Source organism: Epargyreus clarus, unplaced genomic scaffold (assembly GCF_041222505.1).
Source record: "Epargyreus clarus isolate Ecla_fem2 unplaced genomic scaffold, WU_Ecla_fem_2.2 ptg000007l, whole genome shotgun sequence".
NCBI classification, from domain to species: domain Eukaryota; kingdom Metazoa; phylum Arthropoda; class Insecta; order Lepidoptera; family Hesperiidae; genus Epargyreus; species Epargyreus clarus.
The window spans coordinates 3,333,250-3,352,403 of record NW_027332215.1 but is presented as its reverse complement, the minus strand read 5'-3'; the positions used below and the strand labels follow the sequence as shown (position 1 = coordinate 3,352,403).

The window sequence follows — 19,154 nt, the reverse complement described above, 5'->3', positions numbered from 1 at the left end:
TAACAGTGTAAACACTAAACTCGTGCGTTAATACCTACGAGTATTTCACTGAAATTGATAGTGCTGTTTTTGGACATCTTTGCCCCCTATTATGTTTTTTTTTTATTATTTTTATATTATTATCATTATTACTTCCCTTTATCCTCGTCGCCACTTGTAGTATATGTACTGCTACTCTCGTGATGCACTGGCTCGACCACTCACTATGTGCGCAGGCGGCCGTCCACTCTCGCTCTTGGCTCTCGCGATACTGACACCGCGCGCCCCGCCACACCGTGAGCACGAGACAATGTTTACAGCTGTGCTGTACTTTAGTTAATAGTCATGATACAAACACTACAATATCGATGGCTGCTATGTTTTGGTTTGAAGGATAGACTTTTAACGAGGCATTCCAACTTGTATAAACGTGAGAGTTAGCAACGCATCTGTATCCTGTTTTAGCTAAAGTTCAAGTACTTGAATTTCATTAAAATTTATACTGTGCTATTTATTTTTACTTATTCATACTTATCAACTTGTGAAATGTACTCAGTAGTTTTAAGAATACATTGACTTTTATTTATTATTTTAATATGTATAATTTTCCTTATAAAATAGTAGAAATGGGAAATTAATAACTTATCATTAGGGTATTTGGGAGAATTTTAAAATAACACACAAATTACATTTTTCACTTTTATTTCCATGAAGTGTTACATAAATGCCTTAAAAAGACTATAGAAACTAAGTTGCGCAGTAGACGCTACATGTTACGTATAAGAGCTATTGTGATATGAAGTAAATGACGTCTTAGTTTAAAATGTGATTAAGTTGCAATACACTATTATTATACTACTTTTTCTGTACTTAAATACATGAACGAGGTGGATATCTAACCTGGGTTAAAAGTGAATGATAAAGACTGGTTCCATGTTAATTCCATCTAATCGATATATTCCCGCATCGTTCCATATAGTATAAGGTTTTAAAATTAGAATGATCGTAGAAAGATTAAATTACCGTCATCGTCGTCATCGTTATTCCAATCATGGTCTTAATCTTATTTCGCCGGACTGATGAAGAGCTTCATTACGATAATTATCTTTCAGTTTAAAATATTTCTCTTTGAACCCAGGTTTTATCATCTAAAATCAGCTAAAATCCTAACATCAATATTATAGAAAAACTTAAGAAGTACCGTAATAACTGAATATAGTCGCTAAATTAAAATGTACACAGGTTAAAGGGTACTAATAAGATAACTATGAATTATGTGCGGAAACATCAATATGTGTATAGCCATATGAGTGCCGCTATATTCCACTTCCAAAATGACCAATTTGTAAACATTTTCAAAATTGTATGACGTGCAAAGCTTATTAATTATTGACAAATTTTCTTGTTTTTTTTTTTATTTATGACAATGATGACAAAAACGAATATAGATCGGATGGTCTTGATAAGGAAATTAAATCATTTATAGGAATAACAAGGGTAAAAATGTCGAAATTTCTCGATTTGATGGTATAGTTACATATACGTCCGTTATTATATTATCAATCTATTCATTTTTTACCTACCAGCGATGGAATTTTAACAACGTGTTGTAGAAAGATTATTAATAACGGGAAATAAGATATGACATTTTAGCTTGCGATGGTGAGGGGTTTAATTTTGTACAAAAGCAATGACAAATGTGTACAATCAGGAAATTTTAAAAGAGTAATATGAAACGCAGAAATAGTTTTCTGCGAACTAGCATTGGTCATTTTGGTAAGTGAACATAATCTAACCTAACCAACTATGACACCAATAGTTTAAACTACAACTAAGATAATTAATTTGACAGATATTAACCATCTACACTTGCTTCATTGCACGCATCGCGGCAGTTACAAAACTTTCAAACTTTACTCCCTAGTTAGTACCTATTCCTAGTAATTAGCTTACATTTTCAATTACTCATCCCTTACAAGTTTGTGCCGAAACAATGATCGAAACAAGTACTCAAGAATATCTATTTACAGTGAAACTGATTACATTAACATTCTTACAATCTAAAACACTTGGTTAATAAAAAAATAAAATAAAAAATCTAAAGTAAACACTAATCACTCGCATTCCCAATCACGATGTAAACAATCACACTACATCTCAATTTATTTCGACAGGTACTTGACTCTGAAATTTTAGCATTACGTTACATTACATGAAACACGTAAAACATCACGTTTAAACTGATAAAAATACAGAGAAACATTTATTTTAACATATGTCATATCACGAGTAGTTAGTAATTTGGAAAGTTTTAAAGATAATGAACGTTAAAATTCCGAATTTATAAATATAATTCTTATTCTTTTTAGTAATGCACCACTTTTGAGTATTTTTTTCATGATTCTTTCATATAAAGAATTGAACGAATCTATCTAAAGTTAAACCGTGATGGTTCTAGGCAAAAAAATACTCCCATAAGTATCTGCTATGTACATCGTAATACATAGTGTTTAGAAACTGATAGCTACATACTAATTTAACTGCATGTGTAGCGAGAGAAAACCTATATAGTGTTATTTTACGCATATATTTAGTATTATGCGTATACAGAAGTATAGTCATTTATAGAAATTAATTACAAAGCCTGCAGGCAGGCGAATAAGATGAGATCAGACGAAAAATAAGATTGCAGAACTCGACATTTTGGTACAAATCAACTATTTATAGAAACTAATTACAATCAACATTAAAAAAAGTAGATTATAAAATCGATTGTAGCGTCAAACGAATAATAATAATAAGCACATACCAAATTCGGCTTAAGATCCAAATGTACAATCACAATTTTATCCGCACAACTGTCAGCATAATGTGAAGTGTGGTTTGTCAGCATAATGAGGTCATGGGGAATTTAAATTTTGTGAGACTAAGTGACCGCATGAAAAATAAAAATAAGGCACTTTGTTTTATGTTAATATCTCCGACGCCTTCAAATAATTGACTATTATAACATCTGATTACAGAAAAGTAGCCCGTTTTCCTATCACCAGATAATGACCGAAAATTAATTTTAAGGTGTAGGTGATACCCGCAGTATCTCTCAGATGTTCAAAAGCGTCCGCCCAGTAGCCTGTTACCATGACTTTCATGTACATTGACACGTTAAAAAGTATTTGATACTGTGTTAGTTATTAATTTCGTTTCAATTCACGATATTAACAATGAGATAATCTTCCTAAACACAAAGCAAAATGCTTACGTCCAGTCAACAATTTCTAACCTGAATGCACAACAAACTACGCATAGATGTAAAGGGGACACGGCTTCAGAACCTCTCAAGGTCCTCTAATGCACAGAGACAGTATGACACCCAGAAACCTACATTATCAGAATGCAGCTAAGTTATTTATTAAAACTTATACGAAACATGACTGCATAAAAATTCTTTAAGATGATCTAGTTTATTTCTCCAACGCCATAAAACTTTGCTACCATTGTATCAGATTTAAGAAAGTAGCCCAATTTCCTGTACATCATCAAGTAATGGTAGCAAAGTTTAAAAGAGCATCAGCCCTAAAGTTGTTAAGTAACTCCCCATTCGAAAATGACGTTATCATGGGCTCACACACACCGCCACACTGCTATCAAAAATTATGCTAAGTCGGCCTAGCGTAGACACTAATTCACAGGAGTAACGTACAAAAATATATCCTATACACATTTTATAACATTAACAATTAGCCTAGTTTTTTACACCGTTACTTAGTTTACCCCGTTAGTACGACTCAGTGTTTAGTAATTATAGACGTGGCTCTTATCCATGAACACCGTGAAAATGTTTTGAAACCGTGTCGATCATTCGCTCCGCCTCCGAACTTGTCAATATGTGAATAAGCTACTGAAAACATATAACATCTACAGGGGTTTCTATAAGTTGAAACCCAGCAGTACTCTTGAAGTGAAAAATTATATTAACAACTTCAAATCATGATCAAGGCCCACGAATGACAGAGACAGTCTGATACCACAGAGGTTCTCAATGAGTCAGACACACTGCCATACTGCTATCAAGAATTGTGGCTAGTCGAAATGACGAGAAAATGAGCAAATCCGGTGTTGTATAAAAATATATCATATAAAAATAGATTTCTGTACAGTTAGCCTAATTTGTACGCCGGTAGAAATAATTAAGTCCCCGTCATCCCGGCCCAACCAAAACAAGTGAAGACATGGCTCTAATCAACAGCGCCCTTATCACACTTTGGCGATGTTGGTTGCTTTAAGCTGGATAGTATATTATTTTTTCACTTCCCAGGTTTGCTAATTTCTATATAGAAAACTCTGTTGAGTATACAATACAAACTAAGCATTCCACCAAAAAAACATCAAAATAAAAAATAAAGAAATGAAGCACTGACCTCCAGGTTTAACAAAGGTTTTAGGAGCAATAAAAGGTGACATTAAATTGAACATCATAGTGTCTTTTGGTGCATGATTATGACATTAATATTTTGACTATTATATACTTTTGTCCTTTATGGTCCTTTAGAATCAAAGTCGAATACGTCTTACAATCTATTGATCAAGTTATTGAAAATCGGTCACCATAATTAAATTTGTGTTATTATTTACATCCATCTGAATTTTGAATAAGCTCTCTCACGCTACGAGGAATATTTTGTAGATAGTTTAATGTTGTTAAGTGTTAAAATTAAGTTAGTTAAGTGTATAAAGGGAGAATTTTGTGTTTTTTCTATAATTTCAAATAATGCCTAAATTATTTTGTTTACTTTCATTAACTAATTGAACTCGTGTTATAACATTAGTTAAGCGAACATCGATAATTTATTTACAAGCGGACATTTAGATTAATATTTAAAACATTTAAGTATGAAAAATCAATTGAATTTACTAAGTAAATACCTAAAAATAGTTATTTATATGATTTTTTATTTTAAAATGATCGGATAGTGCTATACATCCCATGGAGATAATTAGGTTTCCAAAATAACGCGTCTATTCTCAACTATATTGAGTCGTTTGCGCTAATGCACACTACAGGACCATAAAAACTGATCAGGGACTTGCTAATTGCCATAAGTTAAAAGAGGCGTGGTCGCGGTCCTCATTTGGACCTGCAGGATATTTACAATTTTGCAGTATTATTAAATGAAAATGAATTTTACGGTTTTATTTCAGAGTCATATACTGTAATATCCATTATCAACCCGGTTAAAATAATAAAAGGTTTATAAAGTAGCAAAGGAGTAAGAGCATGCGGTCCCGTTTATTCAACAGGACGCAGCAGGCTGGCGTCAGTTGTTTGACCTACTACAAATAGAATCGAAGGTCTATTTTATAACGGTCGTGTATATGTTGCTACTTGTGAGGACTTAGGTGAAATGCCTCGTGTGCTGAAAATCTGCCTTATCACCCTTTAGAACACACCAGTCTTGAGGACTGCTGCGTCGACGTCGTCTCGAGTGACGGTGGTACTTCCGCAGACGAACCCGGCACAAAAAGTTCTACCACCTTTAGCTTATATCCTAACTAACATTACAATAAATTGATTTTAACCTATATTTTATACATAAACATATCCTATCAGTGTTACAGCGAAGCGCAGCGCGTGCATTTAAAATGAATTGGAAGCCGAAAGACAAAACGTTCAGAAAATGCGAGGTGTGAAAGCATAAAGTTCCTAAGCTTTACTGTTATTTTTAAAATTGTCTTCCAAAACTGTATCCAAAGGAATCAACGAATCTGTTAACGTTACCGAGTTGTTTATCCGCGTGTTCTAACTCTACCTCGCGTACTGTTCGTGTGGTGTAACTAAAAATCGATGGTTTCTACGTCGATAGTGTCAAATAATTGATATACCCTACAACTACAGTTGCGACAGTGAAAGATCAACGCCAAGACAGCCACAGCTCGAACTATTTGTTCCTACTACACTCTACCCGCTACCTATTAACTTTAACCTTCTGTTTAACTACCTATCGTATATAATACCTATAGACATATCGTCACCTATATATAACCTTTGGCGCTCAAGGCCGGCCACGTCGGTTTGTTACGAGGTATTTCTGTGTATACGGCGATCTTTTTCGATGCGCCCGAAAATGGTAAATCAATTTTTTTATTCAATAAGACAAACAAGGAACACTTATTAAAATTACTATGCATTGATAATACAGTTATCATGCAAGATTAATAAATAATTACATTCATTGACGTACATTACTTTCGTGAAGGGTACAAATTAAGATTGGATATTGCGAAGAAGTATTTCGTACCGATACAGTTTAAGTATTCGTGCTTTGATATTAAACTGCATCGACACGGCAATAGGATCACAGGACGATACACAGGGGATCTACCGTAAATAGACACGTAACACTGACATCTAAACAAACGGTGTATACATTTAAAACACCAATAAAGAAGTTATATATAAGTAGTGATTATACGTATTCTATCTAGTAAATGTCAGAATAGACTACTGAGTATATACTTTTAATAACATACTATATGGTTTTTTACAAGTTACAGCGAGCCCTGCGCATGCACAAGTGACTCCTTAATGTACTGTGACAAGTACTCTGGATTACATGATAGATTACTATAAGGAGAGAGACAGAAAAGGGACACACACATATTACATATAAGTATTGTGATTAGATACAGGCTCGTTTTGAGCGAAACCACGTTTTTCTACCGACTTCCATGGGCAACATCTTCGTATTTTACTTAGGGCATCTAAATTACTTTCCTTCGCTACTTTCTATCTACAGAAGATAACCAAAATCTACTAGTATATAATATTTCTTTAAGAAACCTCGCACCAATGCCATCACGTTCTCGTAAGGAACATTTACATTCTTTACCATCACAGACCGAAATTACTCCTAATGTCCAAACACTACCAATTTTACCCGCCTTAATCCACCTTGTATATTGATACATATTACGATTACAATAACGAATAAAATGAGTATTCAATTTTCAAATAACCTAAAATTTATAATCTATATCCAATTTTATTCACTAATTTACTTTTAAATAAAAGTCCCATACGTTTATAGTTTCTAATTGCCAATATTTGCTTATTATTAAAGGAAAGATTACACAAGATGTCATAATGCCAATTGCTAACACTAAGTTACACGGAAAACAGTTTTAAGAGTACATACTGTTTTCTAAAGATTACATAATTATACATATAAACATCGACTTTTCCGAGGACATCAAGAAAGAGTATAATCGAATGAGAGAATATTTAAACTACTACATACCATGCAACTGCGTTGTATGTCTCGACAAATACGAATAATTACCCGATTATTATATTAATTACTGACACTATTACACATTAAACTGCGTTAAAAGAGTGGCAAATAAGATTCCTTTGCGGAATACGAATAACCATCTGGGATTAGTATTACGCTAGTCTCAAATGCATTGCCAGTTGCCACTATCGAGGTCTAAGCCGAATGCCTCATACGCCAGGTTTTACGTGCCGAACCTTTCCTTATCAGACGTCACAGATTCACGTGTAATGACGTCGGTAGGTATAGATGGAAAGGCTCGCACACTAACGGCCAGTATTAATACTCAATCTATCTCAAATTTACCTACCCAAGATCGAAATGGCATAACTTCTAGTATGGAGAAATTGTCGAATGTCGGTCTTTGGTAGGCAAAACATTGGCTAGATTGATTATATTATTAACAGGCCTAAAACCGCTACACTATCCTAACATTCAACGTTTACAGATCGGCCGGGGAAGCTAAGTCCATTCTGGAGCGCCTACGGTCGCGGGCGATTGAGAGCTGACCGGATGAGGATCGCTGGAGAGACGAAGATCGAGCACAAGATGAATCGGACTTGGTCTTCTTACTTTTACTACTACCAGACGCTGGCTGCTTGCCTTTCAAGGTGGATACCGAGATTACCTCGTCTGTCGTCACTCCATCGTGCTCTATGGGACAAATTTATGTAATATGAAAAGTGCCACTTTAAGAAGGAATTATAGATACGTTTCCAAAAATAGTACTTACCAGTCCGCTTGATAACTTCTCCGGCGTTGTTCAGAAAGAATTTAGGCTTAGGTTCCTTGGCTGATTCCTGTAGACAAGACATTTATAGCTTAATCATTTTATCACTAATATTTTAAGGATGAAGAAAGAAAGTAAATCGTTTTTGAAGTATACGGCTCTGCTGGTTGTGTACGTGAGACCGTCATGCAAAGTTAAAAAACGTTAATAGCGTTTGCAGTTGGATGGGTAACCGATGGTAGGAAGATTTTATAGGTGCTTATGCGATTGAAATGATATGATATGAAAGAAGCGTTAAATCGAGGGTTTAGTTTGTTATCATTAGATAGCAGTCGTTAAGGCATTAAATCTTAAAGGCAGATAGGATAGATACGTTCCAGGCCTTCTCAGTTACAGAAATGCGCAGCGCTGAGGATTAAAAAGGATTTCAGCTACGAATCTTAACTTACCTTTGATTTACTAGATTTGGAAGCAGAGTCAGTGCTTCCGCGCCACCACGGTCACTGGATCTCACAGAAGCCCCGCCCGGACTCTTTGCCGGGCGTGGACGCCTCGTCATCCCCCTCGGGTTTCGGTGATCCAGCGGCGGATGTGGAAGCTCCACTGGACATACAAAATCAAATATTACGTATGAGACTGCTAGAACCAGAGTGGCCTAACTGCATTTTAATGATTTTGACCTATCTGTATTTTCGTAATTTAAAAATGTTGTAGGTATAGTCCGCGTAAAACTTTTAGTCCTCCAGAATATAGAAATGAATCGCGTTGCCATAGTAAATTGTATGACTACACCTTCTCGCTATAACTTCAGAGCGGACTATACACTTTTACTTTTCTCCATATTGTAAATCATTTTTTGTAGTTAAGCTACTCTGGTTCTAACAGCCTCATATTATCTCATATCATTTATTTAGTTTACTCGTTTGCTACTCCTATATAATAAAAGAAAGAATGCAAGTCAGCTTACGTCATGTCAACGCGAACAGTGTTGTTCTGTTGGTTGCGCATCGCGAGTGTGGACACCATGGGCGGGCGCTGCGGCTTGTTCGCCAGCAGCCGCTCGATCTCGATCATCACCGATGGTGTCAGTTGAGGCACGATCTTTTTGTACAAATAATTCGCTTAAATTATTAATCTAGTATTTCTCTTTTTATCAGCTTTGGTGAACATCTGGTGTAAATCTTGAGACATTTTAAAAACTGATTCCTATGAAAATTGGAATCGCAAACTTATGGTTGTAATTTCAAACTTCGCTTTATGTTTGTGTATGTTTGAAATTGTTATAGAAGTTGCTAAAGAACTGCGAATAATTACTATTATACCATACCTGCAAAGCGTGGATGTTTTCTTTGAAGTGTTCCACGCTGGTGGCACCTAACAGCAGGCAATTGACCGACTCGTTCTTGAGGCACCAAGCCACTGCGAGCTGGCTCAGCGTGCAATCTGGAGGAGATCATTTAGATGTGAGACTTAGAAGAAGGTAATGATAGACTTGTGAAGATAACTACTGTTACACTGATAAATATCATTAAAATCCATTCACTATATCTTAATTGTCATGACAGTTTATATTTCTATACTAAAATAATACTTACTCATGGAATTAGCCAAATTGGCCAAATCGCGTAATTTATCTCCATAAGTACGAGGTTCTTCCGCCCCGACCTGGTCCTTGCTTCCAGATAGCCTCAGTTGGTTGGCCGCGGTGTGTAAGGTCTGTATCAAGAATATTAAGTATTAGGTTAAGAATTTAATCCGATCGGAAAATCTTGAAAATTATCTAAAACTGTTTTCGAAGTATATGAAATAAACACGTGCCCAGCAGAAGGGGAAAAAAGGGTAAATGATTGATGATGTAAAATATTTATATAAAAAGTAGGTACAAACTTTTAATCATAAATATGTGTGCAACTAAACTTTAGTCTCATCAAACTCACAATGTTCGGACCGAATACTATAATTGAAATACTTACTTCGGGCAAAGCAAGATCGTCCTCACACCAGCTGAATGTGCTGTATTTTCTGTTGAAGCGAGATTTGGCGAAGAGGCCCGTCAGCTCCTCGCGTCCGAGGCCCTTGCCCGTCGTTATAGCCGACCACGCCATCATCCCTGCCACCAACCGTTCAGGACTTGTAATTTGAGCTTATATATAAATCAATTCTACTATGAATAAGGTTGATTCATATTTGGTTCATAACCATCACAGTATAGTCTTATGCCTGAACTTCAGTTCTTACTATAATCATTAAGAATTGCTTGTTACTTGTATCGCTTCAATAATCTATTGTTCATAAACTTACCGACGCCGATCTTATGGTAGAGCTCCGGCAGATATAGTTCTGGCTTCTCGCGGCAGAACATGTGGTATTCGGTTTGCTCCATAATTGGCGTGATGCAGTTGAACTGTCGGCAGTTGGTGTAGGCGTCCATGATCTGGAGAAATGAACGAGTTTTAGAAGTGGTCTTAGTTTTAAAATAATAATAGGTAAATGTTGCGTTGCTAAGGAAAGCAAACTACCTCAGAAGGAGACCAGCGTGCAGTGCCCCAATACATGACCCATCCTTGGTTGATGACGAAATTCATAGCCCGGACCAATTCTGTTCAAAAAACGTTCGATTAAAAGTTTATTCCATCACACACAATATAAATAATGTCGCTAATGAAAAATACAAGCGATGCGCAAGTGTGAGAGTAGTAGATGCAGAGGCACCAGCACCACACAACGTTTCCTAAGTCACTATTGTGTACTCAAATGAGGGACTTAAATAAGGGATTCCAATTTAATCCTTAATGTAGCAACGCATCTGTGGTCATTTCAATACGAATACAATAAGTATAGATGCGTACCTTCCATTGGGCAAACTGGATCGACCTTGTGCAGCAGCACAACATCGATGTAATCCATCTGCAGCCGTTGCAGAGATGCCTTCACACTCTCAATGATATGCTTACGAGAGAGGCCTCTCTCATCCGACCTGTTAGTATTAGCAAACCTAATAAATGAACATTTCGAATATTAACAGTTAGAACAGCAAAAAGCTAAGGACATGGACATATTAAGCTGTATAAAACCATAATTTTAAAGCTAATTACTAATATATTTGTAATCATTGAGAATTTAGACTGAAAATTTCGATTTTGATTAAATGACAAAAAAGAAAAATAAAACAAAAAATAGATAAGTATATATAGTTAATATATATATATAAAATAGTTATATGACATGTGCCGTTTGCCATCAAATGTTTAAATGTAAAAATCATAATTAATATTGTTATAAATAAAAATGCCTAACATAAAATGAATATATACAATATATAAGGACGTCACAAATAGATTTAACTTTGTACGTTTTCGTATTTTACAATAATTTTCGTATAACTATATTCATAGCTTCATACAGCTTTAGTCGGGCCCTTTAAGCATAAAACTATAGCTGAGTGGTAAGCCGAAAGGTTACATAAACTTAGTGTGCGTCCACACTACACTGATTATCCGAACGCGCAAACATTGAAAATACTTTAGATAATAACTTCATTTGAAAATAACACACACTAAATTGTCACACGTTCAATGCCAGGAAGCTTTCAAACCACATAAAAACTATTTCACACAATAAGAGCTGTATAATTTTCACCCTTTCAGCTGTAGGCTTTATATTTGCTGTAATGCATAACATGCGTTGTAGTCTTTCATCATAGTCATAGGTATGATGATATTATGGCTTGCTACAATACTTGCTCATAGACCTGTGTAACGCCGCTGCTATGAATTGTTTTCAACTACTTAATTGTATAAGGTTGGAAAACCTGCAGCAAATGTTAAATGAATACTTTCATTTAAACTTCTTTTTCTAACTCCTTTCAAGAATTACCGCCAGATGTCATAGTCGTTTTTTATAATAAAGAAACTCGTAGAATTATTCGATAAATTCGTCTGTTAGTCCGGATTGTTTCTGAACTCTTCATAAAGTACATTTCAATTCTTCTGTTTCTCTTACACTTGCTAACCTTAAATGTAAATCTTAAGTTCGGCAGTACATTGTGTTATGCGCGTACGGCGCACTACTGCAGTGTGCACGCACCTTTATAAAGATATGATATCGGAGCTAAATAATGTATTTAATGTATAATAATAAATAAAAAAACATATGCCGCGACGGAGTATTAACATTTGCCTGTATACTTATCGTTACTACCAAAATTGAACTAAATAAAGTTATTAAAACACATAGCCCCACATTTTGGACTCCCTGGATTGGGAGGGTGATGGACACTTAAAAAAAAGAAGTTATAGACTCAGAACAAAATTAGTCCTTGGCTATGTCTGGCTAGGTCGAACCCAGCATCCACTGCGTGATATAAAAGTAATGTGGCCAATGCGCCACTCGGATCGTTAAATAATAAATTTCTTCTCCTTTTAGACGAAATAGTTGTCTAATTTAGATGTTGCTCGTCCATTGTTCTTCTTTAACATTCAAAGAATTATACCCATATTTTTATAAACAACAGAATATTCTCTTTTGAGAATTTTCTTCTCGTTCGCTTCATTTTTATTTTGTTACATAAATACAGGGGATTTTTATCTGAGTTTCAGTACACGTAAGATGTAGAGCTGTGTACTAAAGATTTTTTCCAGTTAGTAAATATATAATATCATGTTATTTTCAGTTTATATTATAAATTCTATTGGAAAGGAATTTAAGTAAATATTTATATGTTAAAAGCATTTAATTGCAAAATACGCATATAAAATATTATTGTAAATAAAAATTATAAATAAAATGTTATATTGTATATATATATTATACGCCCACATTTACTTTAAATAATTGATTATTATATATTAATATATTACAATTAAGATATTTACTTAAAAATAAGTAACTAATTTAGTAAGTTTAAGTATTACTTACTTGGTGCTCCAGTAAATCTTGGTTGTAATGATGATGCTTGTGCGACGAACATTTCTCTTCTTAAGAATACGGCCCAATTCGGCTTCGCCCTTAGCTGTACAAAAAATTGTATTTTGACTTAATATATTGGTAGTGTTCATTTTACAATTAGTATTACTGCCATAAATGGCTACATGGCTAAATGGATACTCTATGAGGCAAACCAATGAAGTCCTCAGTTATTTCAACACGTTTGTCACCGTGATGGGATTTGAAATAGATACCCACTATTATCCGTAGTCCATACCTGTCCTTAGGCGGCAGTGTCCAGTTACCATCGTTTTGTGCACACTTCTTTGCTTAAAAAATAAACGAAACTAAAAGTAGGCAAAGTCATAAGAAATATAAGTACTAACCACAATGAGCTTCTGATAAATCAAACAGGTTAATTCCATTCTCAATAGCGGTCATAATGATGTCCTCGGCGCATTCTTCATTAGGCATGGTCCATAAGCCCAGGCCGATGTTAGGGACCCTCAACCCGGACTTGCCCAGGTTTCTGTAGCGCAAGCCGGGAGTCACCACTGACGGCATGCTCGCATGGTTGCCCATGTACACTGACATATGTCTCGACATGTTGACTTCTCCTCCTGCTACTGTGTTTGTAAGGTTATTTTATTTAATAATACTAGCAGATTGAATAATTTATTATTATAGAAATATTGACTGAAGAAGTATTAAGAAGCATTGGAACGCTTAAATTGAACTAAAAACTAAAAGTTATACGTTTTTATAGGAGATATCTAAAAGATATAAAGGTTATTTAATAACCATCGAGGTGACTATATAAGTAGACATACAAACTGTATTAAATCAATCAAAACATTTTGAAAAAATAGAAATACAAATCCAGGTCAACGGAATGTTATATGTTTTAAAAGATATAGGTATTTGAAATTTTAACGTAAAGCTTTTCAAATAGGGTGCAATCATTTAACAGTGTAGCAAACATCATAAGGTAACTGACACCCTTGAAAGTTCTGAATGATGTGTAAAGTCTACTAATCCACAATGAAGCAATGTGGTGGACTGTGGCCTATTATCGCTTACTCCTGTTTTAGTACCTAACAATTATAAACACATAATAAACGTTGACAATATAATTTTAAGAAAAACAGAGAATATACTGTAGAACAACCTTCAGCTCTTCTTCCCTGCTTCTGGATACCATAAAAATAGTTAGCTATAGATTGCTAGCCGATGACCATCGTATCTCGCCGTAAGGGTGCTGAAATACACACTTTCATAACATTCATACAACCTACCTTGATCTAACATCTGTTGTGAGTTCGCACTGAACTCATCCATGCAATCGAGCGAGGCGATTGGGGCGCGACATCTGTTAAACAAATAACTCCATTAATATATTATTTGTTTATACCAACCGGTGACCTATTTACCTATTCTATTCTTCACTCATTACCTTATATGAATATTCAAGAAAGGATATTAAAAAAGGAACATCCTACTACTATTATCATTCGATCCAAACGAGATACTTTAGTACCTAAGTATAGTACTAATATTAGGTCAAAAATATTTTACGATTCAAGTTCTAATGTTGTATCTATCTAAATCATGACAATGTAGCGGAATTTGTCATTTTTTCCAACTGCTACTGGTGACATATCCTCATTTTTCTAATTGAATCGCTATATATAAAGTGGATAATGTGGTATTGTAACGTACGAGAAAATCTAATTGTAGGAATCTACAAAAACATTGGCCTGATTCAAACTTATATACCTTCATATTTCCGAGCAAATATTTACCTACGTACGACAAAACTATATGTATACATACGTTTTAACAGAATCAAATCCATGCTGTTGTTCCTGTTGTATATCAAAATATTTATAATTACTACGATAAGAAGTATATTTTATTAAGTCTTATCAAAATTGGATGATCATCTATGTAATATTCTAAACTACCTATCTACTATGTTTCTATTCAAGATGCGTCTATGGCTAATGATATTATCATTCTGCTACTAAATGATTCGTCCGAGTTATGATTTGAGGGAGTATTTATGGTAAGTACAACGTTAACTTGGTTTAGGGTTGTAGGTACCAGCCTATCATCATGAGGTAGTAGAAGGAGGTCTTGGTCGGTGCGAATGCATTTTGCGCAGATAGTGCACCGCGCAGTCCCGGGCTGGACGCGGATATCGATTGGGAAGGCGCCCCGCGGGGGGTGGGGAGTTCGCGAACCTTGCCGGGCGGTGAGCGCTTAAGGCTGGAACATGAAGGCACTAATGCTGACACTGAAGATCATCCGATGAATATTCATCAATCTAGAGTTGAAGACAGATCGAATTCCGCGTGTATTGACGACCCATTTTTTTGTATGTAGAGTACTCAAACGAAAATAAATATAAAGTAAATACAATTAACAAAAATAGTCAATAGTACAGCTGCTCTGAAAAAAACATTCGTAGTACGAGGTGATTCTGAGAGACGTAGATCTTAACACTTGGTTGACTAGTAGTCTCATCAGAGTCAACAGTCAACAATATTACTGTTTCAACAGTTGTTCACATTTTTCTTTTGAACATAGAAATTTTAACCTTATTCGTATTACCTGCATATATAAAGTTATATATGTTCAAATAAGTTCCTTGTGATTATTGGTGTAATTAATCGTCCAGTTTCTTATGAATTGTAATGTATTGTAGAATGTAAGAGTAAGTGTGTTAAAAGCATAGTGTACAGACATGTGAGACGTAGGTATGTGTGGAAGCTCAAAGCGATAGTGGGGAAACGGGGTGTGGTCACACAGGCGGGATAGACGAGCAGTCGGGGAATGTCCAGAACCACGGACCTACCTTTCCTTCTTAGACGTCAAGCTCTCTCGCCGACCAGCATGATACAAGCCAAGCCTTATCTAATTCAGTATCACAAGCTATGTCGAGCCTAGTATTGACATAGTCCGATTGCAAGAGACGAGTTCGATAGTATAAATCAATATAGTTCTAAAATTAGTAGTCTTTTGGCATAACATTTTTTAAGTCATTGTTAAGAGTTTGTATTTAAAATAAAAGAAAAACCACAGTGCGCTATTTCAATTAATTAACAAAAACAAGACAATAAACTACTGTTTTCATATATGGATTAAATTTCAAGTGAAGTAATAAATAAATTCCGCAGTAGTCGTTATTTTCTTTTATGGATTTATAACAAATATATTTGAACCTTAAAAAATTTTAAAAGAAACAACCATTTTGCTAAAACGAAACACTAGCGCCGATATATTTCGTGGGACGCCATTTTGATGTACATCAAACAAAATGCCGCGCGCAATGCGCATGCGCCATATCTTCCAGTGACATTAGGTGCCATCTTATTCCACTTATATGCGGCAGCCAGTATTATTTTTTACCTACGACGTTTATGCCTTAGGAACATAATTTACTATGCTTACTTAGCTATTATATATCTTACTTAACTCAAGTAATCAGACTACAGTCTTCATATGACATTTCGTATTCTAAACAACCTGGCTAGAGATACTGCGCATGTTGTGGCACCTACACGCATGCGTCGATCGCTGTGCGTGATGTAGCGAAGTGCTCTGCTTTATTTGCACCGGGAGAAGACATTGGGATAAAATGACATCCGATCTGCGAACTAATGCTCCATGAGGTCAATGTTGGGCAGCTTAATATGACTTAATTCGTGCAATCATCGAGGGCTTCGACTGAAAGGGGAAAGGGAGGGGAGACACAATCGATCGAACCGGACAATGCCTCTGTCTAGACATTGTCTCCATTAAATTTTCAATTCAGTTATCACCGTACATACCCAACATGGCGCCGGTCGATCGATTGTGCTACGAGTCTTCTCCCTTAACGGTGCTCCTCAAAGGTCCAGTTACCGGTATATGGTCGGGATCGGATTGGAGTCGACGCTGGCGCTGTCCGGCGGGCCCAGCGGGGTGTGCGGGGTGCAGCGGCTGACCGTGGACTCGCTGCGGGACATCATGCCCTCCCTTCCGCCGCTGACCTCCTTGCCTTGCATCTCGAGTCGTCTCATACTCCTACGCTTATCGATGACATCTTATCCTACGAACATCTTATCTGCAATAAAACTTTCACTCCCACGTTGACTGAAGGGATGGGACATGGCGGGTACAGTTTCAACACTCAAGGACGATAAACATAGAATGCGAAATTCATGCAACCCTAACGCTAACATCTATTTGACTAACACAAGTGATTCACACAAGGAAAACATCTAAGCACTGGAAGTATCGCGGATAGATTCGGTATGTCGGACTGTGTAGTGAACCTATGGCGGTGCACTCACCCGGGTGCACCAGTCTACTGAGTACCGAGCGCTCCCTCACGTCGGCTGGCTTTTGCGCACTGTGCTGCGGCGGCCAGGGCTGGACCTTTTATACCAGGGGTGCGCGCGTCATCAGCCCGCGCCTGCGCGCTTCAGCTCTACCGATCCGACCTATTTCTAGACTCACCCCCAGATGCTAAAGTAATCACACGGACATTGCCTACAATACACATTCGCCCCGTTCGGCGTAGTTACCAACGCACATTATGATAGGCGAATGTATGGACTCTACCCGGGGTGGCTCTTCATTACACAATTTGCGATGTACGGGACGTGTCCCAAACAGACGATAGATATGATGTTATACGTACATGTTCTGTTACCACATAAGTAAATAAATAAAATCGAATGTAATACGTAGAATATCCCATAATATACAGCGGATTAGTCAAATTCGATATTCATCGCCGCCGTTTGCAATACTTTGGCTTATGTCCTTTTATAGTTATTCATGTATGCGTATTCTGTTATTTTGTTTTATTGTACCTCGATAGAAAATAGCGCTAGATTCAGTCGGCGATTAGTTTACCTACAGCTACGACGTGGACTGCACATCGACAGCGTCTTTCCGGGCTTAAAATATTTAAATATTGCTGTGTAAAAATATTTACAAAAACGTAGCTAATTATTGAAATATGGGATACCATGATGCCACCTCACTCTGTCGAGAATACGTGTCGTGTATTTTGTAGTAAGCAAGTATGACTGACGTCAACGCGTTGTTCGAGATTCGTGCCAATGCCAGTCTGAAGCGGCAAAACTTGTTGCGCCTTGTCTAATTGAAGAAATGGCTTTTGTAAGTAGAATTGCTATTACTTAACGCTTGAAGTTAGTTGTACAGTAGTTATTTTATGTATTATGTGTGGTTGTAATATTTTTATGTGTGACGGTTTTTATGTAAAATAATTCTCGAATGGTTTAAAAATCTATTTATTATTATTTTTTAAAGTGCTTATTTATGATCGTGTTTTTTTATAAGCGCTTGATTGCTCAATAATACACATGTAAATTAATTATGTCATATACGAGATACGCAATCATCTGAAAGTGGACTCTCTAGCGGACTAAGGGGGAGTAAGGGGGTTCGGAAGGGGCGGTCAGCTCCGGGCCACGGTCCTGGGGAGCCCCCAGACACAGTTGGTATTAGCTAAAAGAAGGTCGCCGGACTCATCACCATCACTGAAATACGTATTTGTCGGGGAAGTATAAGTTTTAGACTGAGGGGCCTCCATTCCGCTTTCCGCTCCGAGCCTCCGACGACCTTAGTCCGCCACTGAGTAGACTTTCAGATTTTTGACCTTTTCATGGTTCATTTAAGAAATGTATAATTAAATTAATGTATTTTATTAGTATGTGATAGATATTCATAGTATGTGTTGTCAACCTTGCTCAAATAAACTCCCGCCTTTGTGAAAGAAGCATGTCAGTTTCGATACAGAGAAACTCACCCCGGACAGGATGGCGCTCGGACTAAGTCCACTCGAACCGTAGGGCTAACGTCATTGGCTGAGGCCCTCCAAGTCCTGGCCTCTTCATTGGACATGCAACACGGAGTCTCGCAGCATACATCACTGTCGATAGACTCATCTGAAATTGTATTGAGTTTTTAAAGCACAGATATTAAAATAACATTATCTAGGTGATATCGATTGGAATGCTCCAATTCGAATTTAGCTTTAAAGTTGGTCAGTTAAAATCAGAAGACCAAACTGAACGTTCAACAAAAATATCAAACCTAAATGCAGTTTATTTCCACTCGGTTGGCAGTTTAATCAAATATTCTTCTTATATGCATATACCACACTTTAGTCAGTA

The 19,154-nt window shown here is 36.4% G+C and overlaps 1 protein-coding gene across 6 annotated transcripts; it reads right to left on the bottom strand.

Annotated features, from left to right (window-relative positions):
• Positions 1-664: 664 nt before the first annotated feature.
• On the bottom strand, positions 665-18,909 carry Hk (potassium voltage-gated channel subfamily A regulatory beta subunit hyperkinetic). Of its 6 annotated transcripts, XM_073074372.1 has the most exons (15): positions 17,301-17,357; positions 16,870-17,056; positions 14,259-14,332; positions 13,350-13,589; positions 12,955-13,048; positions 10,887-11,032; positions 10,557-10,636; positions 10,339-10,471; positions 10,011-10,147; positions 9,633-9,753; positions 9,365-9,480; positions 9,005-9,138; positions 8,487-8,640; positions 8,041-8,107; positions 665-7,961 (listed from the first exon to the last, which is right to left on the bottom strand). In XM_073074372.1, the coding sequence occupies exons 2-13, from the start codon at positions 17,025-17,027 to the stop codon at positions 8,538-8,540; spliced, it is 1,536 nt and encodes a 511-aa protein (XP_072930473.1). In that variant the 5' UTR covers positions 17,028-17,056; positions 17,301-17,357; the 3' UTR covers positions 665-7,961; positions 8,041-8,107; positions 8,487-8,537. The 6 variants fall into 6 exon arrangements, with proteins under 6 accessions (XP_072930473.1, XP_072930476.1, XP_072930474.1 ...); XM_073074375.1 differs by lacking the exons at positions 16,870-17,056; positions 17,301-17,357 and adding an exon at positions 18,788-18,909; XM_073074373.1 differs by having other exon boundaries at positions 13,350-13,586; positions 16,870-17,408.
• Positions 18,910-19,154: the final 245 nt, after the last annotated feature.

Bases quoted from the DNA above. Each gene is read 5' to 3' on its own strand.
- Hk (XM_073074372.1), bottom strand. From the start codon at position 17,027: ATGAGACGACTCGAGATGCAAGGCAAGGAGGTCAGCGGCGGAAGGGAG. The intron at 13,049-13,349 runs GTTAGTACTTAT...TTTTTTGTACAG, and splicing joins TTTATCAGAAGCTCATTGTG to CTAAGGGCGAAGCCGAATTG. The intron at 11,033-12,954 runs GTAAGTAATACT...TTCATTTATTAG, and splicing joins AAGATTTACTGGAGCACCAA to GTTTGCTAATACTAACAGGT.